Below are 20,093 nucleotides of genomic sequence, written 5' to 3'. Positions count from 1 at the left end.
CTGTCCACTAATTCATCAGAGCCTCTCTGTTTATTCTTATGCCTGAAACGAACAGAGAAACTTTTTGACAGTTGGTCCAGGAATGGGGGGTGTCGTCTTCAGGGGGTGGAACTTGCATTTCTACTTCCCAATGCCTGCAGTGGAATTGCAGCTTTCAAGTGATTTGTTGTCTTGCTTGGTGCCTCGCTACCCTATCAGACTTGGAAGTGGAAGGGACTCCCTCCCTTCCTTGCATCCTGGCAGGGACAGCCAGTCTGCTTGCACCCCATCTCTTTAGTGGGTTTCTGCTCTGATGATGTTGAGGGAAGCTATTTTTTCTCCTCTAGCAGAAATGTTGTGCATGATGTCTCTGGATCACACTGTCAGTGGTCTGTTTTGCCATGCTAAGTCTGAAGTGGAAAAAGGGAGGGAGACGTGGTGTGAAATACTACCCTACCTTGACTGTTGCTGTCCCACATCTGAGGTGCAGGTGTCGCTGTCAGAATTTCTAGTATACTTTTGCGCCTGAAACTTCCCCATGTAACTGTGGTGCTTGTCTCAGGGTCTTGGGTGGCTTTCATGTGTTTAAAGCAAGGTGTTATCTTATCCAGGGAGGCAATAGGAACGGGCTAAAAACATGAATAGATCCCAGAGCTATCACAATGAAAAGACCAGTGCTAACTGGCTGAATGATACCTCTTGGTCCCTGCTTTGGAAAGATCAGGAAGAGCGATTGCATGCAGAGATTTACACGCACGCTCTCTCTATCTTTCTTGTGGCCTATTTTAATTGTACTTGTGGTTCCAGGTCCTATACAAGCCTTTCTGATTGGTGCCTTTGTCATTCAAATGCATAACAAGGAAATGTATTTGCTTCAGTGTAGCTCTCTGCTGTGCTCTGTATTTTTACCCATGTACCACTCACTCCTGTGCTGATCTCACAGGCATGGTGACTGCTTATTTCATCTTCAAGCTCCTTGGACTATATCAGGTAACTTTTTTATAATGTGTATGAAAAGATATGAAACTAATTAGGGTTTATCTCTTCTACAAGCCCCTCAAGCTGCCCTGGAATTAATTAGTTCTGCGTTGAGCTTTATGGACCATACACACACATGTATAGGTGCGTTCACATCACTGCCAAGGAAATGGTATCTAGAATCAACTCAGTTCAAAATCTGTTACTTAATATTCAGAAAATATTTCCATAAACTGCTAGTAATCTTCTCAGCTGTGGCATGGACGAGAATGAAGTCAGTGTGCAGTTTGATCCTCTGGCTGCCCACTTTCTGTGGTTAAAACATCCTCCTTGGCATCAAACAACTCCTGAGCAAAGTCCAAGCATGGAACTCAAAATTGTGATGTTTCAGAAATTCAAGCTAGAGTTAATTCATGTGCAACCTTGGGTCTTTCAAAAGATTCAGCCCAGGGTTTCAAGTCTGTCCTTGTTTCTTTGTACCAGTCTGTTGTTGCTGGCACTCGGGCCTTGCTGTAAACACAGCATATGTGGGGTTTATGTTTAAGAGAACATTTTTTAAAAACTTCGTCACGTAGCTGTGCAGTGGAGAGACATGCGTATGGTGGTTTTGAACTGAATCTGTCTGAATTTTGTTTGCTCCCAGTAAGTGATTTTTAAGCTCACAGTTCATAGGATCAGGCTCCATAACAGGGCATCCTATGCACAGTTTGTCATTGGCGCTATTGGGCTTCAGCTGGTACTTGTCGTGCATTCCTTGTGCAGCTCAAACTCCCTTGGACTTCGGGAGTCTATGCAGTGAATATATTATCTCCACGTGACTTCTATGATTGAGGGCAGTTGCCAGTATTAATCTGGTCGGGTCCGTAGGCAGAGAAGGAGCTTCGTGATCAGGTGCCTAGGCAAGGGATTGCTTATCATGCTGATGCGCTCAGTGCTGTCCGAAGAGCGCCTGTACCAAAGAGCCTGCAATGTGTGAGGCAGCTGTTGCAAAGACACAGATGTACTGGGAAACCGGAGGATGCTGTCCCACATGCTCATGAACAGCATTTGCATGGATTAGCTATTGGGTTAATGCTTGGGTGCATAGCCCCTGATTTGATTAGCCCAGCTGCCTTCTTCTCCACAAAGATCTTGCCCAGCTGAGAGGTTTTCAGTGTAATTTGAAGTGTATGCACAGGGCTCTACCCAAGGAAGAGTAGGTAGAGTGAGCACACCTTTACTTCAACAGCTTAGCAATGATCAGATCTATAGCAAAGGATGTCTTCAGTTCCTACTCTCATGAGCCCATTCAGTTCATTTCCTGATGCTACTCAATAGCTGGGAATGAAAGTTTACTCTAAAGCAATCCTGCCTCATGAGGTGTGGAGGATTTGAGTAGTAGCAGAACAAAGTCAAATGATCCATGATGGTGATCAGACCCCTTGCAAAGGTTAATCCTGCAAGGTAACTGGCCTTGGCGGTATGCTAACCACCTTGCACAGTCTCCTCTGTGTTGGGCTAGTTACTGCTGTTGGCAGCTCACTCCTGTATCAGTGAGTTTGTTGCCATCTTTCATGGGCTCAAAGCACGTTTTGGCCTGGGGGAAGGCTGGAAAGCTTTCTGTGTTTTAGAAATGCAGATACCACTGTATGCTTGTGTCTCCGAGCGGCATTAGGTCTTGTGCTCCCTGTCAAAGGAGGACTTTTATTTCTTAAAGGGAGGGGCATTGTCAGCTTGAAGTCTAGGTATTTAAAATAGCTTGATGCCCTACATCCACACCTGAGTCCACCTGCTGACTGGGGATTTGTAACCACACTTCACTATTTTATATTTTCTTCATCCCGCTGCTTGTGTGAAAGATCCCTGCAAACAAAGGAAGAAACTGATTTATATAGGGGAAACCATGAAAATGAGCTGGCTACAAAGATGCCAAATGAAGGCAACTGAGCTGGGGAAAATGGAAGTCTCCCACCCCCACCACCCGTAATCTCCTTCCATGAAAAGACAGCTGGTGCAAATTGTCTTCTCTGTAGAAGTCAATGGACTGGTCACACTAGCTGAGGATTTCGTCCACGGTTGCAAAGGCGCTGGAGTTGGTGTGGCAATTGACCATAGATGACTACCAATGCAAGGCTTTCTCTCTGGAGCTTGGTGCCTTTTGGGGTATCAAGGCTGACTGCTCTGTGGTTAGAGCAAAAGCCTACATTAGTGATTTCAGCAGGGTTGAACTAGTGTACGTGAAGGCACACCTGGTATCCTTACAAGTTGTGGCTAGGAGTCATTGCACTCATGGCATAGGAGAGCCTCCGCTCTAGAGAGAGAGAGAGAGTCTAGACACAAGTTAGAATGACAGTTTGTCTGAATTGCCAGCCTCTTGGCCATGTAGGTTGTTCTAAAGGCTTGTTGGTTTAGTCAGTGTATTAAAGTTCCCTGGAGAAAGTCAGTGGTGGGGGTTGTTTTGGGTGGAGGGTGGTGAAGGGCAGATCTGAAGTTGGCTAAATGTACTGTCACACTAGGCTCTTGTGTTCCCAGCCCCTCTTCAGAGAGGGAAGAGAAGATAAGTAAATGCACCAGGCTTGCAGCTGATGGAATTTGTAGGTGTATTTTTGCATTTCATTTATAAATTGATCTAGCATCTTCCATTAAAATGTCCAGCTAGAGCAGTCTGACCCCAAACTAATTCTGGTGATCTTTTTAATGCCATTCAAAGTGGGGCTTTCTGAGTGTGTACAGTCATGGGAGCAGATATCATTTCTTTTTGATAACAGGAATCTTTTCTAAGGAAGATGCTGCTAGCTGTTATGATGGAAGAGACCATTTTCTCTGGTTTTTTTTATCCTTTAAAATTATTATTTTTATGTATGTATGTATTAATTACAGTTTTATGGTAAAAAGCTAACTCCTGGTACAGATCCAGTTTGGTGATGTAGCCTGGCTATGGGAAACTCTGCCATGCATGTTAGACTACAGCTGCATCTTCAAACTGAGGGTGGAATGCATAAAATGTAGTGGTCTATTAATACCACTGCTTCACACTGGCAAATTGAGAGATTAACTCATCTGCTTGTTTTGATAGAAGGGCGTTCTTGATAGTAGTTTAGCAGCTGGCATTTCACTTTGCAAAGGATGCAAGCAGCAGTTGAGGCATGTTTTCTACAAGTTTTTCTGACACATGCTTCAGCAATATAACCAAACAGGTATGCTAAAGTGAGTTTATTTTAGGGTTCAAACAAGTAGGTGGCAAGAAGCCTCACTAATGTACCATGGCTAATGAAAGTGTAGTAAATGTTAGCTACAGTAGTTTTGGGAAGGAGTTGGTGAAAATCATACATCTTATCCAACGAATGTGTGTGCCAGGGAACTCAGACATGTTACATGCAGACAAACAAGCTGGCATCTGAATTTCAGAATGCAGATGAGCACTGTTTTTTATTGCCACATGGAGATAAGAAAGAAGCTTCATAGGGACAGGAGAGTGGCTTATGTGACATGGAGAGAGTGCCATTGTATAAGCCTGACGAATGCTAAATAATGTCTCTGTTCTCCCTTGCCCTTTTAATGACTGTCAGAAGATCAAAGTAAAAACTGGGTTTGTGTTTTGCATATTCTGTTCCGCATAGCCTGAAAGGTGCAAAGAGTGAAAGTTTCATCTTTCATTTTAAGCTGTCGTTAATACTGCGGCCTCGTTAGAGCCATGGCTCTCCTTTTGTTTCCCCTGAGCCCCCTGTTTCTGCCATTTCTCTGGCCAAGGAAGACAGGGCATGACTCCCTTTGGAGCTTGTCAAGGCTGCTTCTAAACCACTAGGAGTTGTACATTGGTACAAGGGGCTGGCTTGAGAATGGAACAATCAGCCCCTAGGAGCCTCTACATAGCACTAACCACAAGCTACTGGCCAGGCACTCAGCGCTGAGTTTTGGCTGTAGCGTACAGTTTGAAAACACTTGAGAGCTTGTATTCCAGGGCTGCACGCGAGACGCTTCAGTGTTGGTGGCTGTCAGCTCAACAGACGCCCCACTGTATGCATCTCCGAATGGCCTTTTGTACCACAGTTGGAAAACCAGCTTAAATAGATTCTAGGTAGTCTCCTTAGCTGGCTGCACTGCAGCAATACTTCCCACGCTTTGGGAACGCACTGAGAAATGGCAACAGGATCTTCCAAAACGCGCTCTAGTTAAAAGTAACTAGCATGTGGGAGATGCATCCTCCTTCATCTCCCGTAGATGAGAGTCACTCCTGAACTTGTAGTGTTTGTCCATGCCATGTCTCTCCTGCCCTCTAGTGGAGAATTTGTATTAAATTGTAGTTCCAGGTTTAGAGCGGCCCCTCGTCTTTACAGTATGTTTAGTGATCTTACTGCTTTACGGTCATAGAAAAATACGTGTGAATGATTACAGCCTAGCTCAGGAAATAGTGCAATAGCCAGATATGCAGCATGTCAGGTGATGGTCCGAGCTCATGGTGGAGGAGAAATTCCATGGCAGAATAAGGGAGTGTTTTGAAGTGGAAGACCGTTAAGCATAACAGGAGCAGCCCATAAGGCGCCACCAAGAGGAGGCTGCAAAGGGGTAGTCAGAAGGGAAGCTTGGGAAGTGTGAAGCAGATAAGAGAAGCTGTGCTGGAGTTGCAAAGAGCCTCCAATAGGAGACAGAAAAGATTGAACTTGATGTGGAAAGTCAGTGAAAGAGTCCCAGGGTGAGAGGAAAGTGTTTTGGGGAGCAGGATCCTGAAGAAGCTGGAAGGACGGAAGTAAGATGAGATGCTCCCATAAAGCTGATATGGGGGTGGGGCGTGCATACCTAGACAGATGCATGAGATGCCAACTGGCTGGAGGGGAGAGGGTAGCAGACAGATGGACAGGAATCTTGGTAGTGAAGACAGATAGGGAAGACAGATGTTGCCATAAATCCTAAAGGTTAAAGATGAGTTTTCAGATGTCCCGAGCTGGACAGCAGAGTGCAGGTAGCACTGTTTGATCTTAGAGACTGACCAGAATCGCATGTGTTCATAGTCCAGTTTATATGACCATAAGTGGCTACGCTCTGAACTCCTGACACTAAAATGTGCTGCATTTATGTCTATAATGTTTAGATCTCATCAAGTCTTCAGCGGCGACAGATGGCAACTGATGGGGTCCTGTCTATCTGCCTCCATGTTTTCAGAGAGCTCATGAGGTTTAAATTCCGTGTGGAGCCAAGATAATTGAAATGGTCTATATGCTTCAGGGCATCCCCTCTGTTTGTTTGTTTTTGCTGAGGGGACACGGTGCTTGCTAGTTGCCATGGCTGGGGTTTTTTTGGATGTGCAGCTGGCCACTTGCTGTAATGATGTTGCTTGCTGCACGTTCCAGACCGAAAACAGCATTGTCTGCATAGCTTAGATTACTGAGTGAGGTTGTGCAGACCTGAAGTGCTTCTCTCCACTACTTCACCTTATCCTGGGCTTGAAGAATGCATTTGACTAGAGAACAAACCCTTTCGAGCTTTTGGCTCACCCATAATGGCTGCTAGTCACTTTGTTGACTGCTGTTATTAGACAGGCTAGTAAGTCCCCTTCCTGGGGAACCCATATGGAGTGTTGGCCACGTGTCTTGTGACCTGGCAGAATCCAACTGGTTCTAAGGATAGTTTGGTGCAGATCTGCAGTGGGCAAACTTTTCAAAGTGCTTGAGTGACCTGCATGCTTTTGAGAATTTTTTTACCCTGCCTGACAGCAGATTAACTCGGACACAGGAAAACGCAATCTGATTGCAAAGTTGACAACGGGTTCCCCGTTCCTCATGTGCCAATCTATCCGTTTTTAGGAGGTGGGATATCTAGCTCTTTCAAGTCACTTGACTTGCACCAGTTAGCTACACTCCACGTTGGTGTTTCCCTTAAAAGGAAATTTGTTCGTAAGGAGATAATTGCACATACACTTAGGACTTCATAGCTAAACCAGGAAAGGCATCTGGTCCTGAGACTGTCAGTCACTTGATTATTCTAGATTCGACCTCACTGGTAGATGGCTGATGAGGGGCTGTTACAAACGCTTGTTGTTTAAAGGTCCCAATGATGGTGAGGGCCGTGTTGTGCTAAGTGCTGTGCAGGCACCTAGGAAAACAAAGCCCCTGTCGCCTAGAGCTTTCAGTGTAGCCAGCACAGAATGGCACCGCATCCTGGCCAGCTGCATGCGGTGCTCGTGACAAGTTGCTGGGAAGCTCAGGCTAAAAGCCTCGTGTCTTCAGCTACCTGGGATGCCGGTTGCAAGTACAGCTGTGGCCAGCCTGGTGTGCAACAGCCTGGCCTGTGCCATCCCTGTGGATGCCCACATAATGGCAACCAGCTTCAGGCTCCTGCCGTCACGCGGCCTATCCGAGCCGCAGCTTGCAGCATCCAGCCACTTTGAGCCAGTCCCTGCCTGCGGCTGGCTGAACATTGTACCGCTTCATTGCAGGAGGGAGGGCTTGGAAAGCTGCTCAGCCGATGCTCTCCCTGCGTGGTTGTACCTGTTTGACAGTGTTAATATTTGCATCACGTTCTCTCCTGATGATGGAGTGGGTTGGGGTTTTCAGTTAGGAGAGGAGTGCCGGCATGCCTGTCTCACGCTGCTGGAGTGACACTGCTAATTCTGAGGCCTGCGGTGTGGAAGGTAGCCCTGCTGGCTTCCCCTCAGCATGTGTAGCCTGCAGCTTTAGCTCCAATTTGTTGCCATAGGTGTCTGTTTTGATATTTGTCTCCTCCTTTACTAGGCATTAACGGGGGTCTGAGCCTGAGAGGCGCTGAGCACCTATGCTCCTGGAACTCTGCTAGCGAGCACCTCCCAGGATCAGATTCTCGGATAGCAGAGATGCAAATATTTCTGCTGGCCGTTCCGCATCTGTATCTTGCATTTTGTATAAAGAAAGGGCTTGAGCTTTGCACATAATAACGAACAGGACCCAAGTAATGCTGCACTGATGGCTTTCTTGAGCTGTGCCTCTCATTCTGTGAAGTTACAGGAAACCAAATCTGGTTATACAATCCCCTGGTGGTGAAATGTGACATTTCCATTCCACCCTTCTTGAGCCTGTGACTTAAGAATTGCAGGACTCAATCTTTCTGCAAATTCCGCAAGTGTTTCAAAACTCCTTGCTCTCCTGCCCCTGAGCAGCAGGTCTGCACCTACCCTCTGGTGGGGCTGGACGGGAGGGTCAGCAGACATAATGGCTGGTTATTCTGCTGATCCGGACCCAATCCACAATCTTATTTCTTACTCTTCTGCTACCTCATGATAGGTCCTAGCCAAACCATTCCATATTTGTCTCCACCTGTACGCCTTGCAGGTGGCAGCTGAATGGGCTGGTAGGGATGGGTGCAAGAGCATTTTCAAAGCCATAGCAGATGAAAGATGTAGAAGGAAAGCTAGGATAGTTCCGTAGCTGGCAAAGCCTCGGTCTCTGTATCGGGTTCACTGGCATGCAGCATACAGAGTCTTTGGGATTCAGATAAACTCCCCACGTGCGGCAGGTGCGGTCACTAGGAATTGTGGTGATAGAACATTTTTGGAGCCATTCTAACAAAGGTATCTAGGTGTAATGCAATGCTGCAGGGGAAAGCCTAGCATGGGCGCTTTATAGAAATATAATGGGCACTTTCTGACTGTTCACTCTAGCTGTGCAAAAGTTGGTCCCTTTCTGCTGATAGCCTTCTTCCCACTCCATAAGCTCCTCTGTGGATGCTCCTTTACAAGTGCTAGATACCTCTTCCTCCTCCACAGAAATGCAACCACTCTGGGGTGGAATGGAACAGCTGTTAGGACAGTAGACTGGAACACTACACACCAGTCTAACAGGGAGGAAGAATCCAGGATCTAATTTAAAAATCTATGGGAGAATGACATAAATGTCTGCACTGGGGTTTGGTCAGTATATCTTGCTAATGCTCAGCCCCTGGAGAACAAAGCTGTGGGACCTTCAGTGCCTGGAGGACTGTGGGTTTTACCTCTTGCCTGAAAGATAGCAAAAACACTCCATAGCACTGCACTGGGGCAGTGCTGGCTTAAAAGAAAGAGGAGCCACTTATTCAATTGCCAACACCACTACCTACAGCACCTGTATGCTCTTTGGAGGTCTCCCTCCCAAATAACGGAAGGTGTGACCCTGCTTGGAATTGGACATGGAAAAATTGTTCTCCTTAACCTCTGAGGACAGGACAAGAAGCAACAGCAAATGCGGTTTAGGTTGGTTGGACATGAGGGAAAAACTCTCAGGGTAGTTAAGCCCTGGAAAAAATTGCCTAGGGAGGTTGTGGAATCTGTCATTGTCTGACCTGTTCTTAAAAATCTCCAAACACCTGTTAGGGATGGTCTAGTTATTACATAGTCCTGTCCTGAGTGCAGGGGACCAGACTAGGTGACCTATTGAAGTCCCTTCCAGTCCTGTGCTTCTATGAGTCAGTACAATCACAGCCTAAAACCCCCAAGTGACCTGGGCATAAACTTGAAAGAGTAGCGTTGCCCGTATCTCCTGTTACCAGGTGCTGAGCTTTGGTTTCCTTGAAGGCCTTTCTGTGCCAATTTAGAATGTTGCTTGTACTTTAAAATGCTTCCCAGCCACCACAGAACTACATCGGCCAAACTTGATTTTATTATTTTCACTGATAAAGCAAATTCTACACCCCTCCCCCAGTCCTGCCTGCGAATGTCCATTTAAATCTGCTATGAAGTGGAATTAATCACCTTGAGATTATAGAAAGTCCTAATAAAATTCCACAGCATGTTAGAAATTATGCCGATTAATTTTGCATCAGAAGCCGCGGACTGTGTCAAATTTCTAGTTAGTCTGCACTTACCCAGCCCCATTTTGGGTTCACTTTTTTGCTCTTTTTTGATTCTGAGCTTCTCACTGTCAGACACTGGGATTTCCCCCCCCCAGGAGCAACGTAAGTGCTTGACGGTTGGTGCTCTTTGGTTGGCAGAGATCATTGGAAGGCCATGCAGCAGCATGTTAAAGTCTGCAGTTGAAAAATGATTCTCATGTGTTTATTTAAAGGCTTTCAGAAAGTAAGTGCATATGCAGCAGTAGAAAGAGAGATGTGCAGGGGTAATAAAAAAGAAACCCTCCACCTACAGACACCGCCCAAGCTAGTGAAGTGCAATGGTCTGAAGTTTTATGAATGGGTTAGTATTTTAACTGGTCCTGTTTTTTCTCCTCTGTGCATGCAGGAGGCGGACAGTGGGGAGGAAGAGTGCCGGTCCCAGCCCAGAAGGTAAGAGTGTCACTTAGCGCTTGCAGCAGTAGTGAAGGATGGTTTCCATGGTGACTGCAGCGCAGGTCTCTTCCCCTGCTCCCACAGCCCCTTCCCACTTTCTAGCTCTTGCTAGTCCAACACAGCTGGATCATCTTGACCTTTCTTGGAAGCTAATGTCCACTAACCCCAGCCTAGACAGTGTCTTCAGCAAAGGGGCCACTGCAGCAGAGGAAATTGGCTCTGTGGTGGGTCAGAAGGGTACAGCAAGGCTTCCTGGGAGGGAAGAATCCATGCCTCTGGGGAGGGGTGCTTTGGCCACTACTACATGGGGAACAGGTGGGAAGAGCCTGTGCAGCTGTGGGCGAAGCGTCCATTGCCAAGTCCTGTGATGCTGAGCACTTCCAGCTCCCAGGCGTGGCAGTTGCTCAGGTTCCCAGGATTGGCCCATCACCCATGACATGGGGATACTGAGAGCTTCAGGGCGCAGTGGCCTTGCTCCATTGGCCGTGGCCCTCTAGTAAAAACCCAAGCCACAGCCACTCCGTCCCTCTTACTAATGTTGGGTGAGATCAGGTTAATCTGTTTATGGGACAGCATCACAGAATCTGACTTCATCCTCCCGTTAGCACCCTTCAGTTCTCGTACTCCTTCACCTCTAGATATTCCTGCAACATCTCCTGGCAGCTGATCAACTGTCCCCAAAGCTGAAGCGACTGGGTTACTTCATGCCTGTAAGCCCAGCCATCACTTACACTGCTGATTTATTTAGGAAGTTCTCACAAGTTTACAACTCCTTGCCATGTAGACATGGAGGACAACAGTCATTACAACAGGGAGTGTTTGTTTAGAAAAACAGACAGTACTGTAATCAGATCTCTCCATTTAATCCCTGTAATATGGGATCACTGACTACCCATGAGATGCTGTTTTCCATGATTTTATTAAATTTGAGTGAAATCAGATTACACGTTTAACAAACCGGGCATGTCTTTCAAATGTTAATATTCAAAAAGTTGGACAGGTGTGCTAGCTTTTTTGCAGGTGAGTGTACTTTGAGCATTGAATACATGGTAATGCAGTATCAAAGTATCTTTTTGTCCTCTGCCTATTTCACTGGGTATGTACGTGGCGAGTGTTCCTCTTGCACACATGTCCTCATACCTACCCAGGCATCGTCCTCTGTTCCTGTCCGAGAATAGTGAGAGCCAAAGGAGCTGTAATCCCAAAATAATCCATAGAAGAAGAATGGGAAGTCTGTATTAATTTCTGTAAATACCAAGTCCAGTCATGTCAAACAGAAAACTGTATCTGCCATCAAACTCTTACCTAAACAAAACCAGCTCACCAGAGCTAAGCACATTACACGGGTTATGAGCTGGTGACCTCTCGGACTTGTCAGCCACACAGTTAACAATGGTAACTTTTCCACAACTTCAAAACTTTCAGCTGTTTTTACTCTGAAAATTGGATCATTTCAATGAGAGCTACTTTGAAAATAGCTGCTGCCTTTAACTAGGTGACTTGTCCAATGGCAACAGAACTGTCTCACTGAAATGTTCTCTCTGTCGGATCTCTCCTTTGTGTTAGCTTTTTATGTAGAGAATTGCAAAGGAAGGAAGTACAATGATTCTTTCTGGCTGTTGTGATCCTATCTTGTTTGTTATGAGGTCCACAATTCCATGGTATTGAGGTCTTTGCTCTGCATGGCCTTGGAGGTGGACCACATGGGTCAGTCGGGCAAGGGAGATATGGTTCCACCTCTGAGAGACCACCAGCTTTTGGCTGCCTCTTCAGCTGCAGGCAGGCAGAGGTGGGTGGCTTTTTCCCCTGTAGACCACCAGCTCCTGGAGTCGGGCACCTACATGAGACTCTCTAGTCTCATTAAGAAGTCTATAGCTTTGGTGATTGTGGAGAAAAGCCTGAAAACATGAAGCCTGAAGGCTCAAAAGCCTAACATAAATAACAAACCCAATTTATTTATTAAAATCTCATGGCTCTTTGGAGCCTCACTTATGCACTTGGGCTTGGCGGCAGTGTGGGATTTTTTTGTGTCAGCTCAGTTGCTGTGGCCTAGTTAGGGGCTTCTTTTTAAGATGGGTTCAATGATCACATTTTATGCATATTTAAAATACTTCTCTAGGATAGGAAATGGCACCCTGCTGTTGACATGGTGACCTCTGCTCCGAGACTTCCTGTTGCTGGTGGTAGGGAAGCTAACGTTAGCCAAGACCCTTTCTAAGGGGAAATAAGCTGCTTGGACAGACGTAATAAAGATCTGAAGCCATTTAGAAAGCTGAAATGCTGTTTCTGGGTGGCAGTAAGTAGCCTGTCGTGTCTGCAGAATGGTATTAGATGGAAGCTTTCAGTTAAAAATGCGCTGAGTTAAATCCAGCCTTAATTAGGAGCTGTACTTAGGTGCCTTTTAAAGAGTTAATTTTATTAATGGAATTTCTGAGTGCTTGTCTGAGCAGGGCCCAGTTGGTGCAGCTTTCCTGGGATGAGGCAGAGCTGATGCAATCATTCTAACTTACCTGCCCAGGCCCTGGCTTTTATCTCTGACTCCTCGCCTGCAGTGGGTTTGATTTAAATAGCTCTTTCAGGAAGAACATTCCATGCCTTGCCTGACCTCATGCAAAGTCATGATAGCACCAGCCTCGGTAGCGTCCTCTGCCCCAAGCATGCCTCAACATCGCCCACTGACTCCAGCATGAAAATGTGGGGAAATTCTACTTGAAAGCATTTTCATTACAGCAGGAAGTCCGTTTCAGGAATAAGATATTAAGTTAATCCTTTCCTACTTTAATAAATGCTATTAGGTAATTAACAGGGATTTTTTTAAACACTTAATTTTTCACCTATACAAGGTGTAGTTTAAATATTGGGAGTAAGCACATACGGAGATGCATTTAACATCTTCATTTTCTGTGCACTGTTCAGTCTCTAAGCTTATCAGGCACGTGTGCCTTCGTCTTCCCCTCTGAGCAGGCTGGGATGCTGCCCAGGGGTACCCAGGTTGTGAGGCACCTTGCTACCACCTGCCCTTAACAGGAGAAAACCCTGTCTACCTGCTGTGGTCAGCTCCCTAGCTCTACTGGCCACACCCAACACAAGCCCTGCCTTCTAGGCCTTGCAGGCCCCATTGTCACTCTGCAAGTTGGCAATAGGCACATCTCAACCCTCGAACCATCTGAGTGGCTCCCTGGAGCACCCAGCCCCTGCTCCACTGGACTCTCGCAGTGCTCGCAGATTCGCTGCTCCCAAAGAAACAGGGCTCTGCAACTTACCAGTCCCACCTCAGATCACCACTGCATTTAACACTCAACACTTAAACATGTTTATAGTGAAATACGTTTATTTAACAAAGCCCAGAGATTCTGGTCGTAGCAGGTAGAAGTATCGGAAACAAACGGTTCCATGTCAAATAAAATCAGAACACGCACCCTAGAGCCTAGATTTAATGAACAACATATTCTTGTGTCCTGTAGAGTATTGCTTACCCTGCGTTCTTCTAGTCCTTTACACCCAGACTGGCTATGGCCCTCCTTTCACGAGACAAGCACGCTGTCAGTTTGCCTCCTCGGTGAAGGATTCAGTGTGTCTCTTTGCACTCCAAGATATACCAGATCAAACCTTTGTTCTTATTCATATACAGAACATCCCCTTGCCTTTGTTTCTTCTTGTAAATTTCACAGTTCCTCCGTTCACACCTGACTCGGTATGCAAATAGTCATACAGCTCAAGGCCAATGGCCAGACAGGGAGATGCGTGATCCTTTCAGCCTCCAAAGTGTCACCTCTTGGTGACCTGCCTCAACTCCAAGTCCTTAAGACAGTGGTCCCCAAACTTTTCAGGGTTGTGCTCCCCTTACCTCTGTCTATGTCCCACCCCCCTAGGGCCTAGGAGTGGGGCCATGGCTTGGGGCGGGAGGGCAGACGTGGACAGGAGTAAGGGGGCTGAGGCTGGGGTCCCAGCTAGGGGCTGACTCCGGCTGCTGGGGTCCCAGGGCCAGGAGTGGAGCTGGGTGGCACTCCCTCCCTGTCCCCTGTGGTGGCTGGCCCTGGCCCCAGCTGCATCCCCTTGAATGTTCCTCTGCCCTCCCCTCCCAGAGGGGCGCACCCCACAGTTTGGGGTCCTCTCCCTTAAGAGCTCAATTTTCAATATAGATACGTAACTCCTAAATATTATCTGTATATATATTTTGCAGTGACGACCAGGAGATTAGCGCAAACTCCTGTGTGGCTGCAAAGCAAATAAAGTAACTTCTCACTCAACATTGTAGTTATGTTCCTGAAAAATGCAACTTTAAGTGAAACGATTTAAACTAATCCAATTTTCCCATAAGATTTCATGTAAATGCTTCAACTTTCAATTCGGAGACCTCACCAAGAAACAGTCATTAGTGTGAAGAGCCAATAAAGTGTCTTAAACAAGCTCTAGAAGTATTGCTGGATGGTCTGCTTTCTTCTGGCCATTCTATGGAAGACAGATTGATCAGAGATGCTACAAGAGCTACTTCCTTTGGCAGAGAAGCTGTGCAGCCAAAGGAAAGAATTGGGTGTCTAGAGAAACAGCGGAGTGTGACTAGAGTATTGGGGTGCGCTAAAGCAAAGCCCAGCAAGACTCGTCCCTGACACTTGAATGGAGAGCTGCTGCCACCTGATAAAAGGCAGTGACAAAAGCAACTCCTCAAAAATGAGTAATTTAATGACTCTGCTGCTGAGACCTGCCAGGGGCTCCCAGATGGGTAAGATTAGGAAGCACGCTAGTTTTTAATGTTAGGAGATTATATGTAAACTGGCACCGTTTTTCATAAGCACTGTTACATTACATGCCTGGAAGAAATCCAACTCACTATGAGCCGTGGTGATAGAATTATAAAATATTTAACATCCAAAAGTCTTAAGTTAAAAGAACATTAAATGTGCAAAGTGAAGCACTTAGGAGTTTAAAAAATGCTTGAATCAATGATGTCCATACAACCTTAATTTGACCCCCCTCATGTGTGTGCATTATGATACATGATCTTTAATTATATGATCACATTCCTTTTTTAAAAGGACCCCTGCCTCTTTCAGTGCACGAAATGGATGGTGCACAGACAACCTTAATTAAGGCGTTTCCTAACTGTTTAGTTTTCCCTTTGCAACCTTAACGTTCTTCTATTGTAATTTTGTGGATGTAATATATCGTCTCTAAACAACACAACTGGTGAAATACTATCAGTTATTTAATAATTAATTGGGGACTTCCTTGCTAGGTGTAAAATGTAAAACTCAAACTGGACAGAATTCTGATTAAGTAGTATGGAGTCTTGCCTTTCTGTAGATATTGCAAATCTGCTATTGTGAAAACTCCAAAAAAAAATTAAAAAAAAATTTTTTTTGGTTCTAAATTGGTGCCTTGAATTTTATTCTGATTGCCTTTCAGGTGTGTAGATCCCAGAAAACTTACAAAATCATTTCCTTTTGTCAGCTTTATTTACTTGACAATGGTAACCTCTGGAACTTATTACCGCAGGAGTGTCAGAGGCTAACATGACCTATCTTAACAAGCTTTGAAAAAGGATTGGAAGCTTGTGGGTAATGAGAATATCTGCAGTTTGATATTAGTTGAGATTTAAAAAGTCTGATGTTTGGAACAGATCTAACCCCCCTGTGCTTCAGGGTATAAGCCAATTTCTAGCTAATGGAGGAGGAAGAAATTTCTCTTATGGGCAGACTATTCTATAATTAGGTTTCTTGGACCTTCCTTGGAAGCATCTTCCACCAGCTGTTGTTGAAGACTGGGTACTAGACTAGAGGAAACACTAGTCTGATCTGTTACAATGATTCAGACTTTCATAGTAAAGTCTCAACCTTATTTCAGTTGGTTACCTTATCAATTTTTATGTTGGGGTTAATAACAGTTTCTGTTTACAGAACCCAAGTGCAGGATGCTTGTCCATGTCTCTGTCCAGAATTGGCTTGAGCTGCTAGAAAACAAGGAACCTTGTTTCAGCCTTGCATTGATTTTGGATACCCCTTAAAAGCTTTCAGTAGGTGTATCTTTAAATAGTCAACGTCTGAGCCTGATCATCTGAAAAAGTCCATTTAGCTTTAAATAGCTCATCTTCCACCCCCTGCCCTAACATACGTGTCTTCCGCGCCCCCCCCCCCCAAAAAAAAAAGTGTCCAAAAATGAACTTTAATGAGCCACCATTGAAAGTGGGGACAGTGTGAGGACACCTACTTTTTATGCTGCTCCTCCTGGCTTTGTAGTAGCATTGACCACACTGCCAGCAACTGCCTTCCAGTACTTTGGTCTCAGCAAACTAGAAATCAACAGCCAAGCTCATCTTGATTCTGAGCAGCAGAGTGCGGGAGGGAAGGGGATGGAATTAGCTGGGGAAGTTATTTTTACTCATTGGAGGATGTTACAAGTAATGGTAGGGTACATGGTGTAATAGAACACTCAAGTGTCTGCATTCAGGATCCAGTTTTCATGTATTTGTCCTGTAAATAATGTCCTGTTTTTATGAATAGTCAGCCTGACCGTGAACTACGGATGAGGAGTCCGTGATTGCAGTGCTGCTGTCAGGTGTTTCACATCACACTCTCTTTACATGCAGCGGTGAGAAGAGAATGTTACACACAGCCCAAATCAAGGCTTTGTGAAGTAGCATTGCAGAAACAGGGGCACCATACTTCTCTCGCCCTCTGTTTGTAAGAATACCCATTCTGAGGGCACTGCTGCAACATAAATCCAGGGCCAGCTCCTCTTCAGCTTCATGAAGACTTAGTCTTTGCCCCAAAGAGCTTAGACTCTGAAAAGATAAACTAACACAGGCTGGTGGAAATGGGCACCAACACACAAGCAGGGCATGATTGCCATGCACTTGCTCTTAGTTCCATGGGAAAGTGGGTTTTTATAATCTAGACTGGCTTTATTTATATGAGGGTGTTAGTGGGGATTGTAATGGGGCAGAAGAAGGGATTGAGTTAGTCCTAAAGGTTTGATGTGTAGGATTGTGATTTGGGAAAGGTACCACCCAAGAAAAATCATCCCTGATTAGAAACAAATGTTCAGAGGATACAGGGAATGGTGTACTTGGGTAACACTGTGTCAAGTATCGGGGTAGCCGTGTTAGTCTGTACCCACAAAAAATAACAAGGAGGCCAGTAGCACCTTAAAGACTATCAGATTTATCTAGACATAAGCTTTAGTGAGTAAAAAAAACACTTCTTCTTTTACCCACAAAAGCTTATGCCCAAATAAATCCCTTAGTCTTTAAGGTGCCACCGGACTCCTTGTTGTTTTTTTGGAATACACTAACAATTTAGCATAGCAGTACAAAGATTGCTGAGGGTGGGGTGATAGCCCATTCACATAACCTAGTCTGAAAGGCTGTCTTCAGCAGAAGAGAATGTATTGTTTGGAGGAAGATGCTTTATTTGGTAACATCAAAAGGTGCATATACCATTAACTCTTCATCAGGTCTGAGAGTTAGAAATGCAGACACGGAAGCTCCAATTTAAACAAACAAGCAATCAAAAAACCCTTGTCCTGCTAAGTGCTGATCTGGAGAAATAATCCTTATTCATGTGGTGGTACAAAAGATGACACTCTGGCCTGATTACACCTCTAAAGTCAGCAAAGGGTGTAACTAGCAGTGACTTAGGCTCTGGTGAGGACTCAGGGCAGTTGGCACTGAGTGTTTCAGAAAGAAAGTGGTGTTTGCATTCTGCACACTACTCCTCACTAAACCTGAGCGCCGCACACCAACGTATGCTAGCGTACCTCCATCTGCAATTCCACCGCCGCATATAGGCGCTCTCCTGCAGCAACCTGTTTGGAAATGGAGTATGGGAGTGTTTATCTGACTGATACGGAGGTGTTGAAACTGGCTTAACACTTATAAAGTTCTCTGTGTTGATATGGGAGCTTTCTTCTAAAGATCTCCGCATACTACTATTACCATTACTTCTTGTTTCTGCTTGCTTTACTAATGAGTCTCCCCTTCCTCTCTGGCTCTGTGCACACAGGTGATCGTAGACTTTGTACTGGATTTCTTTTAATGACAACAAAAACACACCTTTATAAAGGAGAGCGCGAGAGAGGAGAGTCTGAAAGCAGAGTGTGGCCTTGTCTTGAATAAGCTGTATTGGAGGAAAAGTACCAAATGCATTATCTTCACTTCTACTGCTTTTAATACGAGACTTCAATACTAGAGTAGACACTGAGAAACTGGATGTTTAATGCTCGCCTTTGTCTTTATGGATGTCTGATTTGTGATTCTCCTTTCCTATACTGAAACGATTCCCCTAGGGTTATTCCTCTCCCTTAGATACATACTTTAGAAATAAAAATGGAACTCTCAGTGGTGTTGCCTTAATGAGCAAAATGTAAACCTCAGGCTACCTTCTTCACCTTGAAGGGAATGGGCAGGAGAGGTCTGTGCTGGAGGCATCTCTGTGAGTTTAGCTTTGGAATGCAGTTTCCAGGAGGCTTTGTCATTTTAACCAGGAAACCAGGTTTCCTTGAACATTGCTTTCAATATACCTCCTGAATTACAAATAGAAAACGCTTCCATTAGAAACAAAGTGAGCTAGAGCGGTGTTGATGAGTGGCATGGCTTAGACTGCCTGTTACAAAATTGTGAGTAAGAACCAGAAGTGTAAATGTTTCCTGACGTCTGAGATAACCAGACTTAGAAATGGAATCTGTCCTAATGAGATGATACAGGATTAAATACAGTTTTGTATAGCACCTATTTCTTAATCAGTATGCACCAGGACATCTTACTAATTACTGAGTTAAGTCCCCCTAGCAGTGTAATATAGCTGCTGTATAGACAGATAAGGACCATTGCCACGGTGAGTCATGTGCCTTTGATTCACAATGAAGGCTTTAAATTGAATGAGTTTCCTTCCTGCCCTGTCTTTCCCTCCATCCTGCGCTGCACACGGTGGTTGGCTCATGAGCACTGTGCTGCTGAAACAGTTTGGGCTTTGGTGAGGGAAAACCTCGTCACATTTGTGGGCTTTGTTTTTAATACAGATACAGTTTGTAAACACCTGGGATGGATAGGCCTGATCATATGACTTGTCCATCCTGAGTGGTAGAAGGACCGCTCCAGAAGTTGTCAGGTGGGTCTCTAAACAATTGGGCTTTGCCTGTTTGCATTCTCCTGTATCTTTACCATCAGGCTTTTTCCAGATAGTCATTGATTTGTGTGTCTAATTCACTTAGACCCAGCTTCAGCCCCTGCTTATCTCTGTAAGCTGTATGGCCTCTAGGGCACAAAGCAGTGGAACAAGTCAACAAACCTTTTACCTGAGCTGAAGGTGGGAGGGAAGTGAGCTGCAGCTCAAATACTGCTGTCCTTCATGCACAGTTTGTAGTGTGATTAATACTTTGCGCAATTTAAAAAGAAATGTTAAGTTCCAATGTTGTGTTGTCAGAGAGATGCATTGCTCCTCTTCCTTCACATCACTCGCTACTCTTATCTCAAATACAGCATGGAGAACAAGCATGCTCCTAGTGCGGAAGGACTGCATGCAGTTCTTTCTAGAAGGCCGTCAGTACCCTTCCTGAAATCTCAATGCAGAGAAAAACTTGGAGTTCTCTTACTTACAAACATGGAGAAGACAAACATGCTGCCTCTGTATCCGTCCCTGCCATGCTGATGCATGAGGTGCTGCTGCTAGACATCAAAGCTAATCGTTTAGGCCATGGTGGTGGTTTTGATTTGAACTTGTCTTCTCACAAATGACCCAGGAAACAGATGTGTGGCAACGTAGGAATATTTCCACACTCATGCTCAAGGTGACGGAACAGGCCGTACAGTAACTCACCCGGCTCTGCAGAGGAGTGCATTCTGTAAAGCAGAAGCTTCAGAACTTTACATAATTCCATCTTATGTGGAAGAAAAATGAGTCTAGGTCCTACAATGCCTTATCTGTCACATTGCT

At 45.2% G+C, this 20,093-nt stretch overlaps 1 protein-coding gene across 3 annotated transcripts in view; it reads left to right on the top strand.

Moving 5' to 3' along the window:
• SSH2 (slingshot protein phosphatase 2) overlaps positions 1-20,093 on the top strand; it is a 137,367-nt gene that overhangs the window by 41,810 nt on the left and 75,464 nt on the right. For all 3 annotated transcript variants that reach the window (XM_048823685.2, XM_048823684.2, XM_048823683.2), the window contains exon 2: positions 10,118-10,161. Coding sequence is in view for 2 of the 3 variants with exons in the window: in XM_048823684.2 (XP_048679641.2) it covers positions 10,118-10,161 (44 nt within the window). In the remaining variant the exon portion in view is untranslated. The remainder of the gene's footprint in view (positions 1-10,117; positions 10,162-20,093) is intronic.

The sequence above is a fragment of the Caretta caretta genome, chromosome 17, assembly GCF_965140235.1.
Source record: "Caretta caretta isolate rCarCar2 chromosome 17, rCarCar1.hap1, whole genome shotgun sequence".
Lineage (NCBI taxonomy): Eukaryota > Metazoa > Chordata > Testudines > Cheloniidae > Caretta > Caretta caretta.
The sequence above is the reverse complement of the archived record's forward strand: the minus strand, read 5'-3'. Positions and strand labels throughout refer to the sequence as shown.